This window comes from Nansenia antarctica (assembly GCF_963989245.1).
Source record: "Nansenia antarctica genome assembly, chromosome: 6".
Taxonomy (NCBI): Eukaryota; Metazoa; Chordata; class Actinopteri; order Argentiniformes; family Microstomatidae; genus Nansenia; species Nansenia antarctica.
Window position 1 is genome coordinate 54,899,572 of NC_137676.1, and position 24,897 is coordinate 54,924,468.

General features: G+C 46.7%; 1 protein-coding gene across 1 annotated transcript; it reads left to right on the forward strand.

Annotated features, from left to right (window-relative positions):
• The first annotated feature begins 460 nt into the window (after positions 1 to 460).
• On the forward strand, positions 461 to 24,420 carry aimp1a (aminoacyl tRNA synthetase complex interacting multifunctional protein 1a). The gene is made up of 7 exons (XM_080533988.1): positions 461 to 542; positions 5,964 to 6,097; positions 6,795 to 6,908; positions 11,572 to 11,742; positions 14,040 to 14,245; positions 19,119 to 19,287; positions 24,036 to 24,420. Coding segments are annotated over exons 1-7 (963 nt in total). The 5' UTR covers positions 461 to 540; the 3' UTR covers positions 24,203 to 24,420.
• Positions 24,421 to 24,897: the final 477 nt, after the last annotated feature.

The following is a 24,897-nucleotide window of genomic DNA, read 5'->3' on the forward strand; positions in this document are numbered from 1 at the left end:
TTCATATTGCGTTCGGTTTTGGACATCTTTACTGTAATAACACAACCTAATGAACCTTCTTTGATCATAATGATAATGTGCATTCAGCATAAAGCGTTAAAGTGTTGCACTGTTTGGCAACTTTAAAACCTCTGCGTTTGTATGCTTGTTTCGATACTGTCAAAACAATGTTTTATTAAAATCTATATGAAATCATTTTGATTCTGATTAAACGGAAAATAAATAATAATAAAGTGGGGTTTTGCATGCAGGCATTAAGCAAGTGTGCGCTTGAATAGCTCCGAGCATCAAGTTGTGCGACATTGTGCACATTAAAGCAGAGCTATCACCGTATGGATGGGTCGTTTCAAAGTGGTTGATGCCAATCCGGATGTTGTGCATATCGGTGCGTTATTGCGCGTGGTTCAGGGCATTGCGCATTGCGGGGCCTTTTGCGCATGCATGGGCCTGTACGGGTCCTCTCTCCAACAGCTGTGACTGGCGATCGGCTGCAGTACGAAGCGTGTGTAGACTTCAGCACAGGCAGGCGGCCTGATTTTAATGTAAGTCTGAATGCATAATTTTCTTCCCCCCCTCAGGACGTTTTGGTCTACTATTGGCTTGATTCCGTCTGTGTGGTTTCACTTAGATGAATGTTGTTGAAACTGGGTAGACAGTGGACAGACTTGGCTCTATGGGAATGTCGCTAAACTGGGCATCATGCTGTTCCAAGTCATTTTTAGCTTGATGAATAAAAAACAATGAAAACGAATAAGCCACAATTCAAATTAGGTTTCTCGCTTTGGGGAAGCAAGAATGTGTCTGGCCGCAGCCCAGGTATTGAAGCCAGAACCACAAAATTGAGGATTTCATACACTGTCAGCTTTGTCACTATCCAAACAACCCCAAAATGTCCCAAACGTGTTATCATACAGACAAATCCTAGTCAGATTGTTATGAGACATTGTAGCCTATGCAGGTCATTATCCAATCTTTGGCTTAACATGATCAGACCCATGGACGTGTAAAACCTCTAAGGCCAGAACCCTTTTGACAGTCACTGTAAACATTAGAAATATAAAACAGCTTTAGACCTCAATGGAGTGTAACCTTAGAGTGATACTCAAGTTACAATCCACCCTAAGCAATTGGCAAAACAATGGGAATGCTTTTTGACCACGTCCACTTTTTTTTAAAGACCAACGCCTCTTGCATGGCGGTCAGACTGACAGACAGACAGGCAGGCAGACAGACAGACAGGCAGACAGACAGCCTGGTGGACAGACAGACAGAAAGACAAAAGAGCCAGACAGCCTGACCAGCGGGGGGGCTTGCTCTTCTCCCTCGACAGGGAGGATGTAGCTGATCATTCACAGGTCACACAGCGGGGCTCGGCCACGTTGGCGGACCTCGGTGGTGGAGGTACCTTAGACCTCTGTCATCATCCTGAGGGAGATAAACACATGAACAGTCTTTGAGGATCACAACGTGAACTATTGTTGAACCTGTTCTCCCATGAGCCACCGGTAAAGATCAGGCCCTGAGGTATTGAAGCCAGAACCACGAAATTGGGGATTTCATGCATTGTCACTGTCAGCCTCTTTGTTATTATCCAAACACCCCCAAAATGTCCCAAATGGTTATTATACAGAGAGAGAGAGTGACCCCCAAATGGTTATTATACAGAGAGAGAGAGTGACCCCCAAATGGTTATTAATACAGAGAGAGAGAGTGACCCCCAAATGGTTATTAATACAGAGAGAGAGAGTGACCCCCAAATGGTTATTATACAGAGAGAGAGTGTGACCCCCAAATGGTTATTATACAGAGAGAGTGTGACCCCCAAATGGTTATTATACAGAGAGAGAGAGTGACCCCCAAATGGTTATTATACAGAGAGAGAGTGTGACCCCCAAATGGTTATTATACAGAGAGAGAGTGTGACCCCCAACAGAGAGAGTGACCCCCAAATGGTTATTATACAGAGAGAGAGAGTGACCCCCAAATGGTTATTATACAGAGATCTTTTATCTTTTAAAATCACAGTCAGATTTTATTGCCATGCAATCACCTTGTCAGTCAGTTTTTGGAATGTGGTATTTTCTCCTCTAGGTACAGGGTCAGCCATATTCAGCACCCCTGGAGCAATTACGGGTTAAGTGCCTTGCTCACGGGCACATGCAAGCTCCCTCCTGAGGCGGGGGATCGAACCAGCGACCTTCTAGCCGGCCTCTCTAGGCTACCGCCACCTGCCCGCTTGTACTGTATGTTATAACACCTGTGTAGGTCCTCAATTAGTAAGTTCACCTCGCATTGCATTTATTAGATTGTTTTCGACACTTGGATCAATTCACATGAATCAAGATTAATCTAGCCTAATTAAATGTGCCAACTAGTGTCAGGCAAGGTCAAATTCTTCCATGTATTTGTGAGTCTGGACGGCGTAAACCTAGGCCTATGTTAGCTTACTGAAGCGTACGCATTCGCTCTGGGAGTTGACACTAGCTTTAGCGTCTCAGGTGACTCATTATGCGATTGTTGTTCAGCAACTCGTTCAACTCGTTCACCAACTCGTACTTCTGTTATTTATTCTTATGATGGCTGATGTGTAGTCAAGTCATCTTTATTTATAAAGCACATTTAAAACAACTTGCACTGACCAAAGTGCTGTACACGGATTCAAATCACAATAAAGGCAATAAAATCACAATACAATCACAATAACAATAACGTAAGCATAAAGACATACAGATGAGTCACTTAGGCTACTTTAGACAAATGTGCTTGTTGTAAGTCGCTTTGGTTAAAAGCATTTTTATTAAATGTCTAAAATGAAATGGAAAAAATCCACACTTTGGCTAAATGTACATTAAGGATGGACGGACGGACGGACGGACAGGCAGGCAGCGATTAAGATTAGGCCCTGGCCTATATAGACTTAAGGCCTAGACCTCAATACAAGTTTGAGTTAAACATCAGGACAGACACTGTGTTTTGCCACGAGTTGAGGGAGGTTATTCATAACAGTCTTGTTCACACTGATTCAGTCAAGACCAAGTGTTGAGGTAACAGTAGTACACACTAGTGTACATCACTGTACATCTGGACCTAGTAGCTAGATGAATGGTCTGTCCAGTAGTATGGTAGAGAGGGGGTTGTCTGTCTGTCCAGTAGTATGGTAGAGAGGGGGTGGTCTGTCCAGTAGTATGGTAGAGAGGGGGTTGTCTGTCTGTCCAGTAGTATGGTAGAGAGGGTGTTGTCTGTCTGTCTGTCCAGTAGTATGGTAGAGAGGGTGTTGTCTGTCCAGTAGTATGGTAGAGAGGGTGTTGTCTGTCTGTCCAGTAGTATGGTAGAGAGGTTGTCTGTCTGTCCAGTAGTATGGTAGAGAGGGTGTTGTCTGTCCAGTAGTATGGTAGAGAGGGTGTTGTCTGTCTGTCCAGTAGTATGGTAGAGAGGGGGGTTGTCTGTCTGTCCAGTTGTATGGTAGAGAGGGTGTTGTCTGTCTGTCTGTCCAGTAGTATGGTAGAGAGGGTGTTGTCTGTCCAGTAGTATGGTAGAGAGGGGGTTGTCTGTCTGTCCAGTAGTATGGTAGAGCGGGTGTTGTCTGTCTGTCCAGTAGTATGGTAGAGAGGGTGTTGTCTGTCTGTCTGTCCAGTAGTATGGTAGAGAGGGTGTTGTCTGTCCAGTAGTATGGTAGAGAGGGTGTTGTCTGTCTGTCCAGTAGTATGGTTGAGAGGGTGTTGTCTGTCCAGTAGTATGGTAGAGAGGGTGTTGTCTGTCTGTCCAGTAGTATGGTAGAGGGGGGGAGGTCTGTCTGTCCAGTAGTATGGTAGAGAGGGGGTTGTCTGTCTGTCCAGTAGTATGGTAGAGAGGGTGTTGTCTGTCTGTCTGTCTAGTAGTATGGTAGAGAGGGGGTTGTCTGTATGGTAGAGAGGGTGTTGTCTGTCCAGTAGTATGGTAGAGAGGGTGTTGTCTGTCTGTCTGTCCAGTAGTATGGTAGAGAGGGTGTTGTCTGTCTGTCTGTCCAGTAGTATGGTAGAGAGGGGGTTGTCTGTCCAGTAGTATGGTAGAGAGGGGGTTGTCTGTCTGTCCAGTAGTATGGTAGAGAGGGGGTTGTCTGTCTGTCCAGTAGTATGGTAGAGAGAGGGTTGTTTTGGCCAATGCTCGCCAGGTCTATTTATAGGAACCAGCAGTCATAGTAGACGGGAGGGGGGGGGGGGTTGGACAGCTGCTATCTATAGCAGGCCTACATGTCATTTAAGCACCAGTCTCCTAGGCCCTATATTATTACTGCTAGGCCAGTGTGAGAATACGGGTAATGTCAATGTGGAGACTGAGATGGAACAGAGTGGCTTGTGTTTTTTTAAGAGCCAAGCCTGTTCCTTGTTCTACCAGTGTAATAATAACACAAACCACTCAACTTCACGACATACAGTACAATAACAAGACAGTGGTTACTCCACAGCCTAGTGTACTGTATGTGTACAGATTTGTTTTGTCTCTTCAGAGTAGATCTAGTAGGACTAGATAATACATCTAGAATTATTCATTGTATAAAGATCCAGAGCCGTTGGTGTGTGTTGTGCTGTATTGGTTCTGACCCATGGCAGGGATGACAGGACCTCTCAGGAGGTGACCCTGAGAGCATGGACCGGACCCCGGTGGTCGGCTCAGCGAGGCCCCCAGTCGGAGGGCTCGTGTTCGGGGGGGGACGATGATGCAAATGAATACCGCCCTAGGGTGGCGCTCGCTAAGCTCGTAAATTCTATCCACCACAGGCCCCCACTTTAAATCGATTCAGAGCCCTCTCTCAAAAAAACGAAGAAAAAAAAAAAACGAGGAAAGAATCCGGAGTCCTTTGATCCTCGATATTATCAACTCCAGCTCTTTTTGTGTTTCTAATTTCCTCGTCCCCCAACGTTTTTGTTTTCATCCAGCTCCAGCTGTTGTTTTGCAGCGCCACCCTGCACTGTGTGTTAAGAGGTTTCTTGTAAAAAAAAAAAAAAAAACTATTCCCCCCCTCTGACAGTGGGGAGACAGGAATTGCCCAGCTCTAGGCCCTGCTAGGGCTGTACAGGTCCTCGGCAGCCAGGCAGCATTACACCCCAGTCAATAAGCCCTAACTGGTGTCCAGCTGGATGTGGGTAAGAGTGGCACGAGGCTCGCTGTTTGATCCCTTTTGAACTCTCGAAAGTCGCCCTGAAAGCAAACACATCGCTGATGCTGCGCAGGGCTCCAAGGCTGTAATGGGATTTCACTATTAAAAGAAGGAAAAGAGAGGGAGGGGAGGAAGGGGGGAGAGGGGAAAGAGGGGGGGGGGAGAGGGGAAAGAGGGGGGGGGGAGAGAGAGAGAGAGAGAGCGAGCACAAATAAAAAAGGAAGATCGACAGCTTATTTAATTTACTGTCATATGGTTTGACTTTTTAGGCTGTGTCACTAGAGAATTTGGGTTTGACCAATGCGACCTGGAGCTTGTCAAGACAATTTTGAGGTTTAGATACTCTGGGCTGAGAAGAAACAGGGCTCTCTCCTTCCGAAATTCCCAGAGTGGGAAAGAAAGAAAGGGAATGAAGGTGGGGGGGGCGGGGAGAGCGCGCGGGGGGGGGTCAACTGATTTATTGACTCATTTTCACGACAATCAACAATTCATCCTCAAGATTATCCCTGCATGTGGAAAGACGCCAGACTTCGGTATTTGGGCATCCCGCCCATGGTCTCATAAACCACAATACGAGCGGAACATCCCTTCAACGCATGTTTTAAAATGTGTCTGTTCTCCTCCAGTGTTCGTCTTGTCTCGGGGATGTATTGCGGCCTTTTCCCCTAGAATCATTAAATCAATAGGAAACAGTGAGCGCTGGCCTTTGGGTGACACGGGTGTGGGATGCACCCCTTGGCTCCCAATGCTCTTTTCAGGCGATCGAATGTGTTTTTGGAGGAGCGTCTTCTAACCGTGTGTCTTGGGGGGGGTTGTGTGTTCCCAGGTTCCTAGCACGCTCCCTGGTCAAGATGTCGGGTTACACCTCCTCCCTGACGAGGCTGGAGCAGAGGGCCTCGGAGGCCGACCAGATCATAGACTACCTCAAACAGCAGGTCCAGCTGCTGAAGGACAAAGCCAGTAAGAGACACACACACTCACATATCCACTTACACAATATACAGTTTCCGAATCCGACTGATTATTGCTCATAAAAGGGTAGTTGGGGGGATCAAATCCATTCATAACACCGCGTCAAGCAGAGTTCGGGGTCAAACTCAAACTAAACAGTCTCCAGTGGTCTTGATTTATTCCTACTAAACTCTCTACGTTGATCACATTATGAGATTTTCCCCCCGTTTTCAATCCATTGTCCATTCCCCAAGTTCTCACTTAGCCTAGTATGACCCCATCTTTCATCACAGGAGTGCAGATAACTAGAGTTTATGCGGATTCCAGCATATGGGCCAGAATTGTTGGCCAGGGAAAGATGAAGATGTATTGTGGATGTTATATGTTCATCACTTTCATTCGTGTGTAGTCGTGTGGATAGCGAGTTGGACTGGTGATCAGAAGGTCATGAGTTCGAATCCCATCTCTAATTAAAAGCGTCTGCCAAATGGTTCCAATGTGAAACGAGAGTATTGTGTACTGTAAATTTCTACATAGGCTAATAAATAAAGTTTGATTTGAATGGGAGGACCACAATGGAAATAAGCCTTCGGGTCTTTATTGGGTTTTATCACGATGGTTTGAAATGCCTGTCTTCAGATGGAGCGGCGTGTTTTTTGTGTGTGTTGTTGTGATTGTCAAATAAATCTAATCTAATCTAACGCAGTTGTTCAGGCCTCCGTGAGAGAGGAGAAGAAACTCATGGTGGAGAATGCCAAGCTGAAGAGGGACATTGAGGAACTGAAGAAACAGCTGCTGGACAAGGAAAGGAGTAGAGGAGGTACGTGCCTGTCTTTAACCCTGTCTGACTCCCAAGAAAGCAACGTCCGCCATGTTGTTTTCAACGACCCTGTGTGGTAGGATCAGTGTCGATTAAGGAGGGAATGAGGAAAGGAAAGGAGACAAGGAAAGGAAGCCACTTGAGACTGTTGAGACGCACCCATCGTGTCACTGCTACCTGTGTTTTTTTCGGCAGCATTCAAGACTGGCTCAGAGATGAAACGGTCATGTCACTGGGAGAGACGACGCCGTTCCTTTGATAAGGCCTTGATGTCGCCAACCCTAGGCTGCAGCCTCACTGGCAGTAAGAGAGGGAGTCTGTACACGCGGCTAGGGTTAGGCGAAGGAGGCCACATACACACTGGCGTTTGGTTGACATCTCAGGCGTCTCATTAGCGCGTTGTTTGTTTCGCACCAGCGGAGGTAAAGTCCTCCATTTTAATAAAAACCTTCTCGCCTGGGCCTATTACAACCAGACACGTTTGAACCGTTCTAACAAGCAACTGAACTATCCCCCAAGTATGTACGCCTATTAGTGTGATATGGGAAAAGAAAGGCAATAACCCATCGCCAAGCGGCGATGGCATGTCTCCCTGTCTGCGTGTAGCGCTGTTGTGATATCACGCCCCTGTCACGCATTAACATACAAAGGCAAACAGGCTTCTCTGATCATTTACACGTTAATAATGGTTCCCAGAGTGGAGAGGTGGTTAGAAAAGAAAAAAAAACTGGGTTTACAACAAATTGGCAATTTGGCCCTCTTCAAAAGACTTTCCTCTTTACATGTTAGTTTTGGAACGCTTCAGGAATGTAAGCAAATACGGCAGGGATTACGGTTTTCCACGTATCCAATTGTACTGTTTATCTTTTGGAGTATTTGTTTTCAATTGGGTTTTATGGGTGCCATAAAATAGCTTAATCAAAGCACAAATAAGTATAGAGGCTTTCTGAGGGATATTTCGGTCTGCTTCATCCATTTCTAATTGATATGACTAAACTGAAGCAGTGAACACAAGAGCTTAAAGACCTTAAGAGATACAGTCTGTTGCGTTGTGAGCGGAGAGAACATACTGTTGCGCATTTGTATAAAGAGAGGGTTCGACATGGCACCAAACAGGGTTCTTTCTTAAAAGGGTTCTCCTCCAGGAACAAAGATCCTTTTTTTAAAATTCAAGGTAAAACCTTTTTTCCAAAAGCGTCGTGCAAATAGATTGCGGCATGCGGTTGAGGTCCGGCAGAAGTCTATTGTTTTCCATAGCATGTGGTGCACCCGATTGCATGCCGCATGCCAGGCGATTTAGATGTATCCGCTCTGAAAGAAGTCAGTTTAAAGCCCTGCCAGTCAGTTGTTTGAATGACAAAGTACAAACCACTGGAGCTCCCTCCCCTCTCACCCGATTGCAACATTTTGCCAGAGTCTGTGCAGCGAACGAGTGAAAAACAAAGCCTCAACAAAGCCCCAACAGCATTTCAGAGGTTAAAGCTCATGTTTTAGGTAAACCCTTCAAGCTCCTAACCAACAATTCTGTTAACACAGAATTAAAGTCATTATGGGAGTTAAGGGTTGGCATCTGCAACAGCCTATGTTTGTCAAATATGGGGCGCGCTGGGGTTCTCATAAAAACACAGACGTCAGGCGGCCTCGAATGATGGGCCTTTCTGGAACCGTTTTTCCGGAAGATTGATTGGAGAGACAGAGACCCGGACTGAGATGGCTGGTTCGTGACTTTACGACTCTATCTCCTTGTTTTCCCCTCTGGGCATCGCCGCTTTGTCACTTTTCCCATCGGAAGAGTGAACATGCGGAGGCCAGTCCTCCCATTGGGTCTATAAACAAGCCTGCCGCTGCCACCATTTAGTTGAATTATGCTGCCGAAACCAATGAAGCAGACATTACTAGACGATAGAGACCCGTCACCGTGTGATGTACTGTTCTCTCTCTGTCGGTGTCGTTATACAGTCATATCTGTCAGGGGAGTGGGCCTATCTACATCTGTCAGGGGAGTGTGGGTCTATCTACATCTGTCAGGGGAGTGGGCCTATCTACATCTGTCAGGGGGAGGGGAGTGGGTCTATCTACGTCTGTCAGGGGAGTGGGTCGATCTACGTCTGTCTGGGGAGGGGAGTGGGTCTATCTACGTCTGTCAGGGGAGTGGGCCTATCTACGTCTGTCAGGGGAGTGGGTCTATCTACAGTACAGGCCAAAAGTTTGGACACACCTTCTCATTCAATGTGTTTCCTTTATTTTCATGACTATTTACATTGTAGATTCTCACTGAAGGCATCAAAACTATGAATGAACACATGTGGAATGATGTACTTAACAAAAAAGTCTTATATTTTAGATTCCTCAAAGTAGCCACCCTTTGCTTTTTTGTTGTTAATAAAATATTTTGTTGTTGTTGTTAATAAAATATATTATAATAATATTAAATATATATATATATAATAACATATTATTATTAACACATATTATATTTAATATTATTATTATATATTTTATTAACAACAAAAAAGCAAAGGGTGGCTACTTTGAGGAATCTAAAATATAAGACATATTTAGAGTTATTTCACACTTTATTGTTAAATACATAATTCCTATGTGTTCATTCATAGTTTTGATGCCTTCAGTGAGAATCTACAATGTACCAAATAGTCATGAACGTAAAGGAAACGCATTGAATGAGAAGGTGTGTCCAAACTTTTGGCCTGTACTGTACGTCTGTCAGGGGAGTGGGTCTATCTACGTCTGTCTGGGGAGGGGAGTGGGTCTATCTACGTTTGTCAGGGGAGTGGGCCTATCTACGTCTGTCAGGGGAGTGGGTCTATCTATCTCTGTCAGGGGAGTGGGCCTATCTACGTCTGTCAGGGGAGTGGGCCTATCTACGTCTGTCAGGGGAGTGGGTCTATCTATCTCTGTCAGGGGAGTGGGTCTATCTACGTCTGTCTGGGGAGGGGAGTGGGTCTATCTACGTCTGTCAGGGGGGTGGGCCTATCTACGTCTGTCAGGGGAGTGGGTCTATCTACGTCTGTCAGGGGAGTGGGTCTATCTACGTCTGTCTGGGGAGGGGAGTGGGTCTATCTACGTCTGTCAGGGGAGTGGGCCTATCTACGTCTGTCAGGGGAGTGGGCCTATCTACGTCTGTCAGGGGAGTGGGCCTATCTACGTCTGTCAGGGGAGTGGGTCTATCTATCTCTGTCAGGGGAGTGGGCCTATCTACGTCTGTCAGGGGAGTGGGTCTATCTATCTCTGTCAGGGGAGTGGGTCTATCTACGTCTGTCAGGGGAGTGGGTCTATCTACGTCTGTCAGGGGAGTGGGTCTATCTACGTCTGTCAGGGGAGTGGGCCTATCTACGTCTATCAGGGGAGTGGGTCTATCTACGTCTTTCAGGGGAGTGGGTCTATCTACGTCTATCAGGGGAGTGGGCCTATCTACGTCTATCAGGGGAGTGGGTCTATCTACGTCTTTCAGGGGAGTGGGCCTATCTACGTCTGTCAGGGGAGTGGGCCTATCTACGTCTTTCAGGGGAGTGGGTCTATCTACGTCTGTCAGGGGAGTGGGTCTATCTACGTCTGTCAGGGGAGTGGGTCTATCTACGTCTGTCAGGGGAGTGGGTCTATCTACGTCTGTCAGGGGAGTGGGCCTATCTACGTCTGTCAGGGGAGTGGGCCTATCTACGTCTATCAGGGGAGTGGGTCTATCTACGTCTGTCAGGGGAGTGGGCCTATCTACGTCTGTCAGGGGAGTGGGTCTATCTACGTCTTTCAGGGGAGTGGGCCTATCTACGTCTGTCAGGGGAGTGGGTCTATCTACGTCTGTCAGGGGAGTGGGTCTATCTACGTCTGTCAGGGGAGTGGGTCTATCTACGTCTTTCAGGGGAGTGGGCCTATCTACGTCTGTCAGGGGAGTGGGTCTATCTACGTCTGTCAGGGGAGTGGGTCTATCTACGTCTGTCAGGGGAGTGGGCCTATCTACGTCTGTCAGGGGAGTGGGCCTATCTACGTCTGTCAGGGGAGTGGGTCTATCTACGTCTGTCAGGGGAGTGGGCCTATCTACGTCTGTCAGGGGAGTGGGCCTATCTACGTCTGTCAGGGGAGTGGGCCTATCTACGTCTGTCAGGGGAGTGGGCCTATCTACGTCTTTCAGGGGAGTGGGCCTAAGCAGCAACAGGAGAAAAAAAGTAGTTGTAAAAGACAAATAAGAGAAGAGACAGACTGAGAAATACAATAGTGGTAGTAAGTAAAAAATACAAACAATAGATATAGCATGAGTATTTCACTCTGTGGCAGTGGATAGTAGAGGTAGGTCTCAACACAGATGTATGTAGTAAATTGTATTGTATGTTAGAACTGTCCATCATACAGTCGATTGGAATTGTAATCCAGCAGTATTCAAAGCGAGTACATAAGTCATAAGATCCCTCCAGAAACTTCTTCCCACTTGGGAGACAAGGAAATGCATCGGCATCTAGCCAGATTGTTCAACTGTGCAAAAGCCGTAAAAGTGTGGACAGATATATGTACAGCGTGATATGTAGAAACAAGGGCGATGGTTATAAATACAATATGTACAGTATATGTACAAATACTGCATTGGACAGTTCCTTAGTGTTACTGTGTGTTACTGAGTGTTACTGAGTGTTACTGTGTGTTTCCTCACCAGTGCTGGAGGTGGCCATGCCCTCAGGAGACGCCGGTGTCCAGTGCGCCTCCAAGCCCACCCCTCCCGCCCCCTCGGCCCCCGCCGCTGCCGCCTCCACCTCTCCCGCAGCTGCTAGCCAACCCCCCCCACCGAAAGACACGGAGGGCAAGAAGAAGAAAGCAGAGAAAAAGGGTAATGCTGACATAAAAGAAAAAGAAGGAATAAATCGATGTCGGTGTTGAAACAGCAAGGTCTGTGGTTCACAACCCTAATCAGAAATCCCCCTCAACAATTTCCTTTTTTCATCACGCCGCCCTTTCCCGGAAAAACACACAAGGCTGCGGATGATTTTGAAAATGTCATATCTAGATTCGTCAGCAGAGTCAGAGTACCGTAGCATCGCCACCTCAGCGACAATATGAGCTTCACGGCTGCTCGGTTTTGCTGTTGAATAACTTTTAGAGTTTTTTTTTTCTTCTTTTCCTCTACTTTGTTTTCTCTAAAATTGCTTACACTTTGGAACATGAAACCCCCTCTCGCCTAAGATCCAAGGTTTCCATCAACGTTTGGCTGCGTGAGGCTCTCTTCCCTACTTTAATGGCCACTTGTGATTTCCCAGGCAGGTGCTCGACATCCATCTGAATATCTAATATCTGTCCATAATGGATGGGGGACTAGGGAATCAGCTCGGCGTACAGACAGGATACATTTCAGACTGTGCAGCCCCGGGACTTAGTTGAAACAGACTCGCTTGTTTCGGAATCTTTTAATGATTTTATATTCCACCGTGATTTATAGTCTTTTATATGCTTTTTAAATTACAAGTGGACGTTGTTTGCGCGATGATTGAAATGTCTTTCTGAAGTGTCAAGTTTGATGAAGAGAGAGAGAGTCCAGGCTAACCCTGGTTTGGTTGTTGTGTTGTGTTGAAGCGAATGTTCCGCTTGTTTGTGCAACCTCAGAGCTAAACCAGATATTCCAATGCTATATAATTTAACATGGTGTTAATGTACGTGTTGTACTTCAACCAAACATACCAAACCATCTGGTCTAATGAAGGGACTCAGAGAACCGTCCTCTAGTCTAGATTTATTGCCACTACCTTCGGGTTTGTGACAGGGTGATAATTCAGATAGAGAGAGATAATTTCTTTATTCTAGTCGTATATTAAATTTTTCTTTTTTTATATATATATATATATATATATATATATATACAGTATATCTTCACACTTGCTTTGGCAATGTAAATGTATGTTTCCCATGCCAACAAAGCCCTTAAAATTGAATTGAGAGAAAGAGAAATAGAGAGGGCTTAGAGATAAAGAGAGAGTGCTTCAACAGACTCTGTGTATCTGGCGTCTATCTGATGCCCAGATGTCAGAACGGAGAGAGCCGTAAATAACCCATAACATTTGTTTTTCTCGTCTCCACACCGAACTGTCGACGAATGCTTTTGTTTAAGTATGTGTGAAAGTCTCCCAATGATGTTCCCACCCCATCAAACCAGTCCTGGTCAGTCATGTGCTCTGATAACCAACCTCAGGCCTGGGGAGGTTACAGCAGGAGATGTGTCATCCTATCAGAGTGGGGGGGCACTCTGGACTAAAGCAGGGGGGCCTGTGAAAGCCGGTGTGTGTGCAGGCTTTCGTTCCAGCCGAGCACCTGAAACACATTGATTAATTGGTCAATAGAATCCAGTGTGTTGGTGCTTGGCTGGAACTAAATCCTGCACACACACACACGCCGCGCCGCGCTCCACCAACTGAGCCACAGCGGACCACACATTACCACATTACCTCTCTCAGTGGAACCAAACAGGACCGGCTCTATGTTTTTATGTTTCAACACTGGGGTATTAATATTGGTATTGGCTTACATACCCTCAGAAGTCTGAGGAGTTGTGGAAAATAAGTGTTGCTATTTTTGAATGCCTCCAGTGATCACAGGCCCGTAGCTGGAGGGGTTTGTTTTCATTGGGGGGGGGGGCGGGGGTGGTGCTGGAGCAAAGTCACTGATCCGTGGTGACTTAATGCGAGTGCGTGCTGTCAAACAGAAAGGCCAAGAATTCAATCAACTGCAGATAGTGGCTTTCTGCACTGCTTATTTTTTTTATTTTTTTTAATGTTTTGATTTGTTCTGGTGGGAGGGAGTTCACATTATGATTAACAAGTCTGCACTTCATTAATTGAATCTTGTGTGTGTGCGTGTCTGTGTGTGCGTATGCGTGTCTGTGTCTGTGTGTCTGTCTGTCTGTCTCTGTGTGTCTGTCTGTCTGTGTGTCTGTGTGCGTGTCTGTGTGTGTCTCTGTCTGTCTGTGTCTGTCTTTGCGTGTCTGTCTCTGTCTGTCTGTCTCTGTCTGTGTGTCTGTGTGTGTCTCTGTCTGTGTCTGTCTTTGCGTGTCTGTCTGTCTGTCTGTCTGTGTGTCTGTGTGTGTCTCTGTCTCTGTCTCTGTCTGTGTGTGTGTGTGGTGTTCCCTCTCTGTGCCAGGAGGAGAGAAGGCAGAGAAGAAGGCGGCCCCCCCCCAGGAGGAGGCGGTGGTGGACGTGTCTCGTCTGGACATGCGGGTGGGCCGCATCATCAGCGCCGAGAAGCACCCGGACGCGGACTCTCTGTACGTGGAGCAGGTGGACGTGGGGGAGGCCAACCCCCGCACGGTGGTCAGCGGCCTGGTCAAGCACATCTCCCTGGACCAGGTACGACCGCGGTACCACCGGTACCACACAGGGGCTTTACACACGACAGGGCCCCACCCGAACCGAACCGTGTTAGCGCGGTAGGTTATATATTCTATATTTTGTATATTGTATTTTGTATTTTTATATTGTATATTTATGTATTTTGTATTTTAATAGTAGCTATGGTGGACGTGTGGCCTGTGGTGGTCTAGTGGTCCAGGGCCCGTTTGTTCAAAACGTTTCATCTGGATTCCCGATTTTTTTAGCCCTTTTTTACTAGTCAGGATCAGATCTATCTGGTTGATGTTCAGTCGTATTGGGGAAATCAGCCAGCTCCATCTGATCCTGGACAGCAAAAAAGATTCAGGATGGTTCTGATCCAGATTAAAGGTTTTGAATAACTGGGCCCAGTGGTCCAGCACAACGGCAGTACCGTCAGCCCATGTGGGCGTGGGTTAGAGTGCCAATGCCCTGCTGAGGTACCCCCTCCTCCTGACTTTCCTGTCTTTCGCCACTGAAAGATACAAGAGTGGGACGACCACACGACCAGAGTGTGTGTTTGTTTTCCGTTTTAGTTTTTCATATTACGAAAGTTAATGTGTTGGAAGAGCCCACTCAATATAACAAACAAGCGTTTTAGGATCACTAAATACTTTTTTGGGGGTAATTTGTCAGCCAATTCAGCTTGTTTTTGATTCACTGTATCATCTGCCCTCCTTCTCTGTGCTCTGGTGAGTTTTGGAAAAGAGTTTCCTTGGAGCTCGGGCAAACAGCTTAACTACCTTCCCTGAGTCTCAGTCCAAGCACAGTGACGAATAGAATCATCATCTACCCTCTAAAAGAAAACAAGACGAAAACGGCAATATTTATCAGTTTTTTTTAATTTATTTTTTTATGATTTCTGAAGCATGTCTGCAAAACAAAGTGCTCCAATAATGTCCCATATTCCTAGTCACAGAAGCACTATTCACCTCAGGGCTGGGGGCTGACTCAGACCATAGGTTCTGTACCAGACAACCTCCTGTTTAATGTGTCTGGGCTGAAGAAAAAATACTGACATTAAATCATACCGACGTTAAAGTGTGTGTGTGTGTCTGTGTGTGTGTGTGTGTGTAATGTGAGAATTTAACAGTCCGCCCACCTACAGTCCAAAGGTAACAGTGGAGTTTCCCCAGACCCCTAACGCTCCGTGATGATTCTGATAGGTTTCAGTTATTGGCTTTTAGTGATTGCCTTTTAAACACCCAGCCAGAGCCTCAGCGGTGGAGTCACAGCTTGGTTTTAATGAACACATAGGCTGCTGCCGGTTCTGTGTCGAAGACAGACTTTACGCCCCAACGGCTCGCCAGGGCCTGATTTAGGATTTATTAAGTCTTAAGTGGCGAAGTGACGACTTGAGAGGCCGGGGTCTGTGGCGGTTATAGACTGGCTCCTGTTACCCCTGTATGTCTACCCTGTATGTCGCTTTCTCTACACACACACACAGGCTCGCTTGTCATATTTTTTTTGCCAGAATTTACGATTCGTCTCAGATGCAAAGTCATTTGTCACCACCCCCCCCCCCCCCCTCCCTCCTCCGAGGACTAGTCACCAGGTTCTGTTTTGTTTTCTTCTACAATCAAAAGAGCCCTTCTGTGTGTTTTGGCTCTCGTACAGTGTATGCTTAAGCGTAGAGAGGATCCTTTGTACAATTTGGTTTGTATAGACAAAATGTATATTCCTATGAATGAAAACATATGTCCGTTTGAAGACTTTGTGTACCCAAACACGGCCCGACTCTGCCAGAAATATTAGCGATACGAGGGAGGAGAGGGAGGAGAGGGATTGGAAGTGACAGGGGCACGTTATTTTGTTTTGCTTCTTCCTTACATTTTTGCAAGGCGAATAAGTTGTCTATTGTTGCCTGGGCTAGATTGTTGGGACAAGTCAAACGCGGTATATTTATGTTCTGGAGTAGTTCCATGTGTGGGTGTCTTGTCAAGTGCTCGCTCTGAATAATCTTTTTGGATCCCGGTTCGCTTCACACTGCCGAGGCCGAACCGAGCCGAGCTGTTCTGAGCGGGGGGAAAACGATCGGCTGTTGTCCCCCAGCGAATCACCCCAGAGACCCAATCAAGACAAACCTATTTGATCTTAACCGTGTCCCTCTGCCACGACTATTTTTTCGCTACAGCGGTTGTCACAACACCAGAACCTTCCGCTCCAGCTGAACAACACGCCCGCAGAATCTGGTTCTAGAAACCGCAGTCCAGAATCCCTCTTGTGTTCTTTCCCCATCAAACAGTCCTTCATGTCAGAGAGGGGGGGACGTGGCAATAGTGAGAAGGAGGGAAGGCGCAGAGGAGGAGTGTTTGTTGTTTAGAGAAAAAAAGAAGGAGGGATGATGGATGGCCTAACACTTTCATCAGCACCACTGTAAACTAACACAGCACATGGCATCATGTTTAAGAGCCTGTTTTCTCCGCGTTCATTCTTTTGGCCAAACGACACCACAAACATTCCTTAACGTTCTGGTTATGAGAAACAGTCAATTATAACCATGTTGATATAAATGTGTGTTTTTAAGCCTCTTTGCCAGAAAATGAGATTTAATAGTAATTCCCACCCACCCACCCACGCGCACACACACACACACACACACACACACACACACGCACACATGTGGCGGACGGTAGCCTAGAGGTTAGAGAGGCCAAGCAATCGGAAGGTCGCTGGTTCTATCCCCGCCTCAGGAGAGAGCTGTGTGTGCCCTTGAGCAAGGCACTTAAACCCTAATTGCTCCAGGGGCGCGACTATGGCTGACACCCTGTACCTAGAGCAAAAAAATACCAGATTCCAACAATTGACTGACAAGTTAATTGCATGGCAATAAACAATTATTATTATTATTATTATTATTACACACACACACACACACACTTCCTCAACCAACCGGGTCGTCAGCACGTCTGACCCACCGTACCCCAGCCCGCCTCGCAAGCAACGCTGTCAAGGCAATCTGTCACACAGTCATGGACGTATGCCCACTTTACGTAAACATTTATTTTAAAAGGGGATGTTTCGGTACGGAGGGCATCTTTGATTTTCCATGCTTTGACACGCACCATGCCCTCTGTGCACTTGTACACATATACATACAGCTCCTCTGGGCTTTTGATGGAAATGGCTTCTGGCCTTGGCTGGTTAACCTCAAAGACATGGTTCACCTCAAAGACATGAAAGTTAAAAATGTTGTTTCTTCCCTCTTCCCCCCCCCCCCCCCCCTCTCTCTCTCTCTCTCTCTCTCTCTCAGTGGTTTGTGAACTGAGCCACACAAACCATATGCCACCAGAGGCAGTCACTAGACATTACCGAATTGGACACGGCACGGTCGTGTGAATGTGATTAAGGAAACCTCAGCGCTCGTGTGCAGAAGTAGAGACCACACCAGTTGAAGGTGTTTTTCCGGTCTTTTCTGTCCCGTTTTTTTGTGGGAACACACCGCTGAAATATACATCGGTTGTCTGGTTGTAACTTTGGCTAGAAAATGCCTAAACTTTGGTTTCCAAATATTGGCCAACATATGCTTTGCTTGCATATTTTCTACCTCTTTGTCATCATCCAGTAATATATGCAGTATGTAATATATACTGTATGTAGGCTGTGGCATTCAAGTAATGATTGATTGGTATTAACAGGCCCAAAGTGTGCCAAGAAAACATTCCCCACACCATTACACCACCTGAATGAATACAAGGGTGTACAGGTGTTCCTGATAAAGTGTTTGGCGCATGTATATACAGCATATGCCATTTAGCTAACGCTTTTATCTAAAGTGACGTAAATTGCAGTGAGTTGATATATTTTTCAGTATATATGGTTGAAGCAGGAATCAAACCCACAACTTAGCATTGTTAGCGCCATGATCTACTAACTATGCCACTCTGCCACAGAGGACCACAGTAGCTAGCAAACATACTGCTGTACGTAACAGCATGTTAATAATACAATGTTTCTACACAAATAACACAGAGATACTACACGGGTACAGGGTCATCGTTACGTAATGCTCTACTAACTAGGGGGCGGCAGGTAGCCTAGAGGTTAGAGAGGCAGGTAGTCTAGAGGTTAGAGAGGCAGGTAGCCTAGAGGTTAGAGAGGCTGGTAGCCTAGAGGTTAGAGAGGCAGGTAGCCTAGAGGTTAGAGAGGCAGGTAGTCTAGAGGTTAGAGAGGCAGGTAGCCTAGAGGTTAGAGAGGCAGGTAGCCTAGAGGTTAGAGAGGCAGGTAGCCTAGAGGTTAGAGAGGCAGGTAGTCTAGAGGTTAGAGAGGCAGGTAGCCTAGAGGTTAGAGAGGCAGGTAGCCTAGAGGTTAGAGAGGCAGGTAGTCTAGAGGTTAGAGAGGCAGGTAGCCTAGAGGTTAGAGAGGCAGCTAGCCTAGAGGTTAGAGAGGCAGGTAGTCTAGAGGTTAGAGAGGCAGGTAGTCTAGAGGTTAGAGAGGCAGGTAGCCTAGAGGTTAGAGAGGCAGGTAGTCTAGAGGTTAGAGAGGCAGGTAGTCTAGAGGTTAGAGAGGCAGGTAGCCTAGAGGTTAGTGATGCCGGGTAGCGATCGGAAAGTCGCTGGTTTGATCCCTGCTTGCAAGAGGGAGTCAGATGTGAGCTGGTGACTGGAGGGTTGCTGGCATCATATCTAAGGTGCCTACCACTGCCTTTGTGCCCGTGAGCAAGGCACTTAAACCCCTAATTGCTCCAGGGACGCTGACTATGGTGGCCTTGTGCCTCGAGCAAAAAAAAAAAAAAAAAAAAAAAAAAAAAAAAAAAAACGTATTCTGTGCAATGACAAAAAGGTGGAATCTAATCTAGAGTGTGACTGAAGGTTGTCATTTCTCTCATTGTCTCTCCCCCTCCCCCCCACAGATGCAGAATCGTATGGCCGTGCTGATGTGTAACCTGAAGCCAGCCAAGATGCGGGGGGTGGTGTCCCAGGCCATGGTCATGTGTGCCAGCTCCCCAGACAAGGTGGAGATCCTGGACCCCCCCAGCGGAGCCGTGCCCGGGGACAGGATCAGCTTCCAGGGCTTCCCAGGTACCGTGCACACACACCCTCACACACACACACACGGACACACAGGCACACACACACATGGGCACACACGGGCACACACAGGCACACACACACACACACACACACACACACACGGACACATAGGCACACAGGCACACACACGGGCACGGACACACACACACACACACACAGGCGGGCACACACAGGGGGGTGGACACACAAACACGGGCGCACACACACACACACACACACACACAAATATAATCTACCCTCCAGCATCCCAATGTCCCAGCATATGAGTGACTGCTCTGTGGGTAGCTGGAGAAAGAGAAGGAGCCTATCTAAGTTGTTCCTTCTGGGTTCAAATCTGAAACACACAGGCCATCCTCACTAGGGCTGCCACAAACGATTATTTTCATAGTCGACTAGTCACCGATTATTTTAACGATTAGTCGACTAATCGGATCATAAATTACAGCTTATCGCACAATTACTCAATCGCTCTTATTTAGCTATCATCTTCTAAATCAGCTTCTAAATTTAGCTTGAAGTTGTTAGTTGTTGTTGTAGGCATGTGCTAACTAAAAATAAAGACAATTAAAATGATTGTTCACTCAAAAATAGATATTTTAATGAACTTTGCAGATTTATTTCTGGCATCTCTTGCATGTAATGTAATGTAAAGAGTAGTAGAGGGTGCAAACTGCTGAGTAAAATGAGGTAGGCTAGGCACTAGGCAACCAAAAGAATACAAAAACAAAAATAAATACTTGTACAGAGTACAAAAGTTTTGCTTTGCTTCACTCATCTCATAGTAGAACGCGCCTTCTTAGCACTGTAACGTTAAGACAACATTTTTAGCTATTTGATAAGTATCGCTTTGATGACAACGTAAAATAATGTAAGAAGGCTTACCGAGACGAGCCATCGTCTTCCTCGTCATCTGCCACAACGTGCTTCCTTTTTAGATGCTCGCGCATCATAGACGTGCTGCCATGATAAGCGAGTTCAGCTTTGCAAATTTTACATTTTACATTCTTTTTTTCAACGTTGTGGTTGAAATGCTCCCACACTTTAGAGGTACGAGGACAGGAAGACATTTCTCTGTTTGTTTTTCCGGGGAAGTCACGTGTGCCCCGGATGACCGACACTGCGCATGTACATCAAAGACACTGGGAGACGCTAGCCAGTGGCAGCTTCAGGGAAGAAAAACGAATGCTTATCGAATGAAATGAATGGTCTTTATTGTCATTGATATAGTACAGGTACCAAACAACGAAATTTGGGAGGGGGGGCTCCCCTGGTGCTAGGCAAAAAAAAAAAAAACGCTTATTTCAGCTCCAAAAAAACATGCGACTACGGCGATTACCAAATATGTCGGCGACGATTTTGGTAGTCGACGTCGTCGTGACTAGTCGACTAATCGTGGCAGCCTTAATCCTCACACTTCCTCCCCACTGATGTCAAACACACAGTCCATCCTCACATTTCCTACCCACTGATCCGAAACGACATGATAGGTGAAAGCAACACAGCGAGAAAGCTTGCCTTCACCTGTCTGATTGGTGAAATCGTCCTGCTACCTCCAGAAACACAGTAGCCTACGTGTAATTATTCAATTATTCATGTTCATTATTCATTTATTCAATTACTTCATTGAAACAGGCCCTTGATTTGTACCATTCCTTTGACTGGAAGAAAGGGGGGGGGGCGGGGGGGGGGGGGGTTGAAGGAATTGAAGGAGCATTCCATGAAAGGGGTCATTCCACAATGGTGGGACACCGCATTCAGTCTTGATGTCCTTCATTGTTGGGTCGTACAGGGAAGTGGGTTGTCAACAGATCGTTAATGAGTCGAACATGCTGAAAGAACCCCAGCATTCCGATCCACTGAGTCCAATACGGCGCAACGAAAGCCCGATGCATCATCTCAGAGACAACAGCCTGGGTGTTTACGCCGGTGCGTAGGAAATTAAATGCCGCGTCGGGCGTCTTTTTTTGTGGCCAAGGGCAACATGGGAGTTGTATCTGTGTTCGGGGTTAATTAATCATGAGGCTGTCCCAGACCCCCACCGACTCTTCCTATTGGAGGATTCCGCCGCTCTGTTTAGCGGTTGGCTAAATGACCTGTGACTGTTAAAGGAATGGCTAGACTAATCAACCGCCCTCCCCTCGCCGCCCCCCGATTTGTTTTCTTCCCACGATCATAACGAGGGAGTGAGAAGGTAGGATCCTCATTAGGAGAGAATTAGGAGAGACGCACTCAATTCTAATCAAGCAGTGTTAAACACAACCTAGGGGAAATTGTCTTGAAACACTCAAGAACGGAAAAATAGGCTCTACCTCGAACCCAAAAGGGTCTCTGTTGGAGAATGTACTGGAGAAGCCTTTTTAGCGCCAGTACAGTACATAGAACTCTTTGGGTCTTCAAGGGGGTTCTTCAAAGGGTTCCCTTACAGGGACAAATTATTAGGGACTTATTTTTTTTCCCCAGAAGTGTGTAAGAGTGATCATACATCCTCTTTTCTACTTTACTGTCATACCCCTGCTTATGAAATGCAGATTTTTTTTACGAAACGCAGCTTTGAGGATCATGAAAGTCTAACCTCATGTCTTTGCCAATGGTTGAAGTGGAAACCCAACCATCAATATGATTGGGATTTTTAGACTGCTCATGTCCCGGGGCTTAAAAAACATGATGGTTGGGGTTGGGGAGAAAAAAAACTCAATGTCTTGAGGAGGTCGTGGACCAGAGACCAGAAGAGCTGAGTCAATCGTGCGGTTGTTTTCTGAGGGAACAAGTGGGGAGTTTCCCCGGTGGAGAGAGAGAGAGAGCACGTCCATGGCGGGGCTGTGTAACATCAGTCTGGGTTTTTGATCTCCGCTGCCCCCCTACTCTCTCCCTCAAGCTTGTTTGTCTTGTGAGAGTTCCCCATGGGCCCAAAACCCATGTTTTTTACGACTTGCACGTCAATGGCTACTTTAGGTTGGCCGCACTGAAAACCATGGTAGTGGATGGGAGAGGGGGAGGAGGGTTGGAGCTGATGAGAGGAGGGGGGAGGAGGGTTGGGGTGATGAGTAGGGTTAGGAGGGATAGGGTTGGGGTGATGGGGGGGGGGGGAGGGGGATAGTGTCGGGATGATGAGAGGCGGGGGGAGATAGGGTCGGGATGATGAGAGGAAGGGGGGGAGATACGGTCGGGGGTGAGGAAATAAAGGAGGGAAGAGGCGTGGGTGTATCTGGTGGACTCTCCAGCTGTTTCATAGTCGGTACACAACCCTGGTCGTTAAAACGCGGCGGCACGGGGTCCCTGTAGGATGTTTACGACCAGGGGATAACCATTGTCACACTCAATAAACAGCTTTTTCCTCTGCTAACTTTTTTTGTTTTGACGTGACGCTGGTTGGCTCCGTCTTCAGAGCGCGGCCGGGGTCGGGTTCGATTTCAAATTCATCGAATTCAGAAAGTGGCAGTTAAAAAAAAGTGGAAACAAAACTTTTGATATTTAGGAACAAAAAGCTTACTTTTTTAAATACGAAAACAAATGCCCTCCAATCATTGAACTGGGATTTCGATGCACGTTCTGTATTAGACTCGTGCATTTAAATTAATCAAATCTAGCGTCCCCCTTAAACTAGTACAGATTCATCATGTGCGGTGTTGGTGTGGATAGATGGTAGTAATTACTTACACATTTACCCGCCGATAGGCCCCAGTGTTGCTGTTCACTGACGACCGTGCCAGAGTCTCCCATCCAAACTTTCTACATGCCTCTCTGATCAAAACTAATTGCTGCCACTCCAGAGCTCCAGCTTGTGAGAGACTGGCACTGAGAAGTATGTGTCTGTGTGTGTGTGTGTGTGTGTGTGTGTGTGTGTGTGTGTGTGTGTGTGTGTGTGTGCGAGCGTGCGTCTGTGTGCGGTTGTCCATGTGTGTCTGTATGCGTGTGCGTTAGGGAAAATGGAACACATTCGTTTCTTCACACGTTCCCTAATATGGTTCTGAGTAGGAAAAGTCGTCACTCTCCAACAGAAGCGACCCGTAATGCCAGTTATGAATTCCTCGGCATGCCAAGTGACAGGGAAGGCTGTCCAAACAAAGCCAACATGACAATAGACAGTCGAGCTGTGAGGCCCTAAGCCATTCCCCCCCCCACAAACAACAGGATGGAGGCGTTTCAGATGGCAGACGCGAGTTAAGACGACGCGGTCTTAGTTTCTCAGTCACTCGGCTCTTCAGTCCAACGTCCATCCAGATCCCGCGTCAGAATGTAACAAGCTTTTCCAAAAAAACAGCTACTCCGGTTTATTGCCGTTTCGGTTTTTCCCCGCATTTTTCGACAAACGAAGCCACCCGTGAATGTTTCGCTCCTGAAACGCTGTCACATTCCCGTCCACCACGAGGACATAGAACAGAACAGCAGCGTAAACAATAGCGTTTTTTTTCCCCTCACCAGGCTAGCAAACACCAAGCCAGACAGGCACACAGACAGGCTTGTTGTTGAGCCAATAACTATTGAAATTCTCAAATAACATCTCATATACTGTATTTGTACCTGTGCTGGGCGGTACACGTGGTGTTGTCATGTCAACCGTTGGAATTAGCATCGATACCATCTCCGTAGTGTTAGCGTTCGTTAACCAGTCGAGCGCAGTGGCTTTCTTAAAGAAAGAAAGGTTTTTCTTCTTCTTTCTTCATTGAAATGAGAGGTTCTAATGTCTTGTTCATGTTGTTTTTGACCTCTTCTCTTCTCTTCACCTATTCTTCCAGGTGAGCCGGATAAGGAGCTGAACCCCAAGAAGAAGGTGTGGGAACAGGTCCAGCCAGACCTACGTACGGACGGCCAGTGTGTCGCCACCTACAAGGGGGCCGCCTTCGAGGTCGCGGGCAAGGGAGTGTGCAAAGCCCAGACCATGATCAACAGCGGCATCAAATAATCGAGCATCGATACGAAATAGCATTTTTGAAAATAATGTGGTCGAAAGCTACTCGCTTTCAAGAGATGGTTCCTGTCGTACCTGTTGAAAATCGTCAGGCCTCGGCCTTCATCAGTGTTGTTGTTGTTGATGATGATGATGATGATGATGATGATGATGATGATGATGATGATGATGATGGCGGCGGTGGTGGTGCTGATATAAGGGAAAGAAATGTTTCGAAGATGTTCAATAAAGAAGTGTTTGAGAGTCCGTTATCAGTGGTCGTTCTATTGAAAGAATCGTCTCAACGGATTCCTTATTGTGGCTTGTGATAAAAGCACGACATGAACCAGGTCACTAAACCAACATGACGAATGCTTACAGCAGTTTGTGTCTCGTCCTGTGAGACATTAGCTTGATGAGGCTTGGGGTTCTCATTCATCTCCTCGCATGCCTCCTTCAAATGAACGGAAGAGAAATAGGGATGTCACGAAAACAAAGACACAAGACACAAGAGGACAACATGTCACAGAACACTAAACAGACTCCCCTCCGTTCCTCCTCTCGGGTTATTATGACTCTTTTTGTTTCTCATACCAGGCTGTCGTGGTGGAGCTGTGGCCTTACAATCCCGGTCCGATCAGATCTGTGTGGGGGGGAGGGGGCTGTCGTTGGCTTTGTTGTGTCGACTCTTGAAGAGAGAGAGATATTCA

What these genes read in the sequence shown, in the direction of transcription:
- aimp1a (XM_080533988.1), top strand. An exon ending in GCTGCTGAAGGACAAAGCCA is followed by an intron (nt 6,098 to 6,794) that starts GTAAGAGACACA and finishes AATCTAACGCAG; the next exon opens with TTGTTCAGGCCTCCGTGAGA. An exon ending in GAAGAAAGCAGAGAAAAAGG is followed by an intron (nt 11,743 to 14,039) that starts GTAATGCTGACA and finishes TCTCTGTGCCAG; the next exon opens with GAGGAGAGAAGGCAGAGAAG.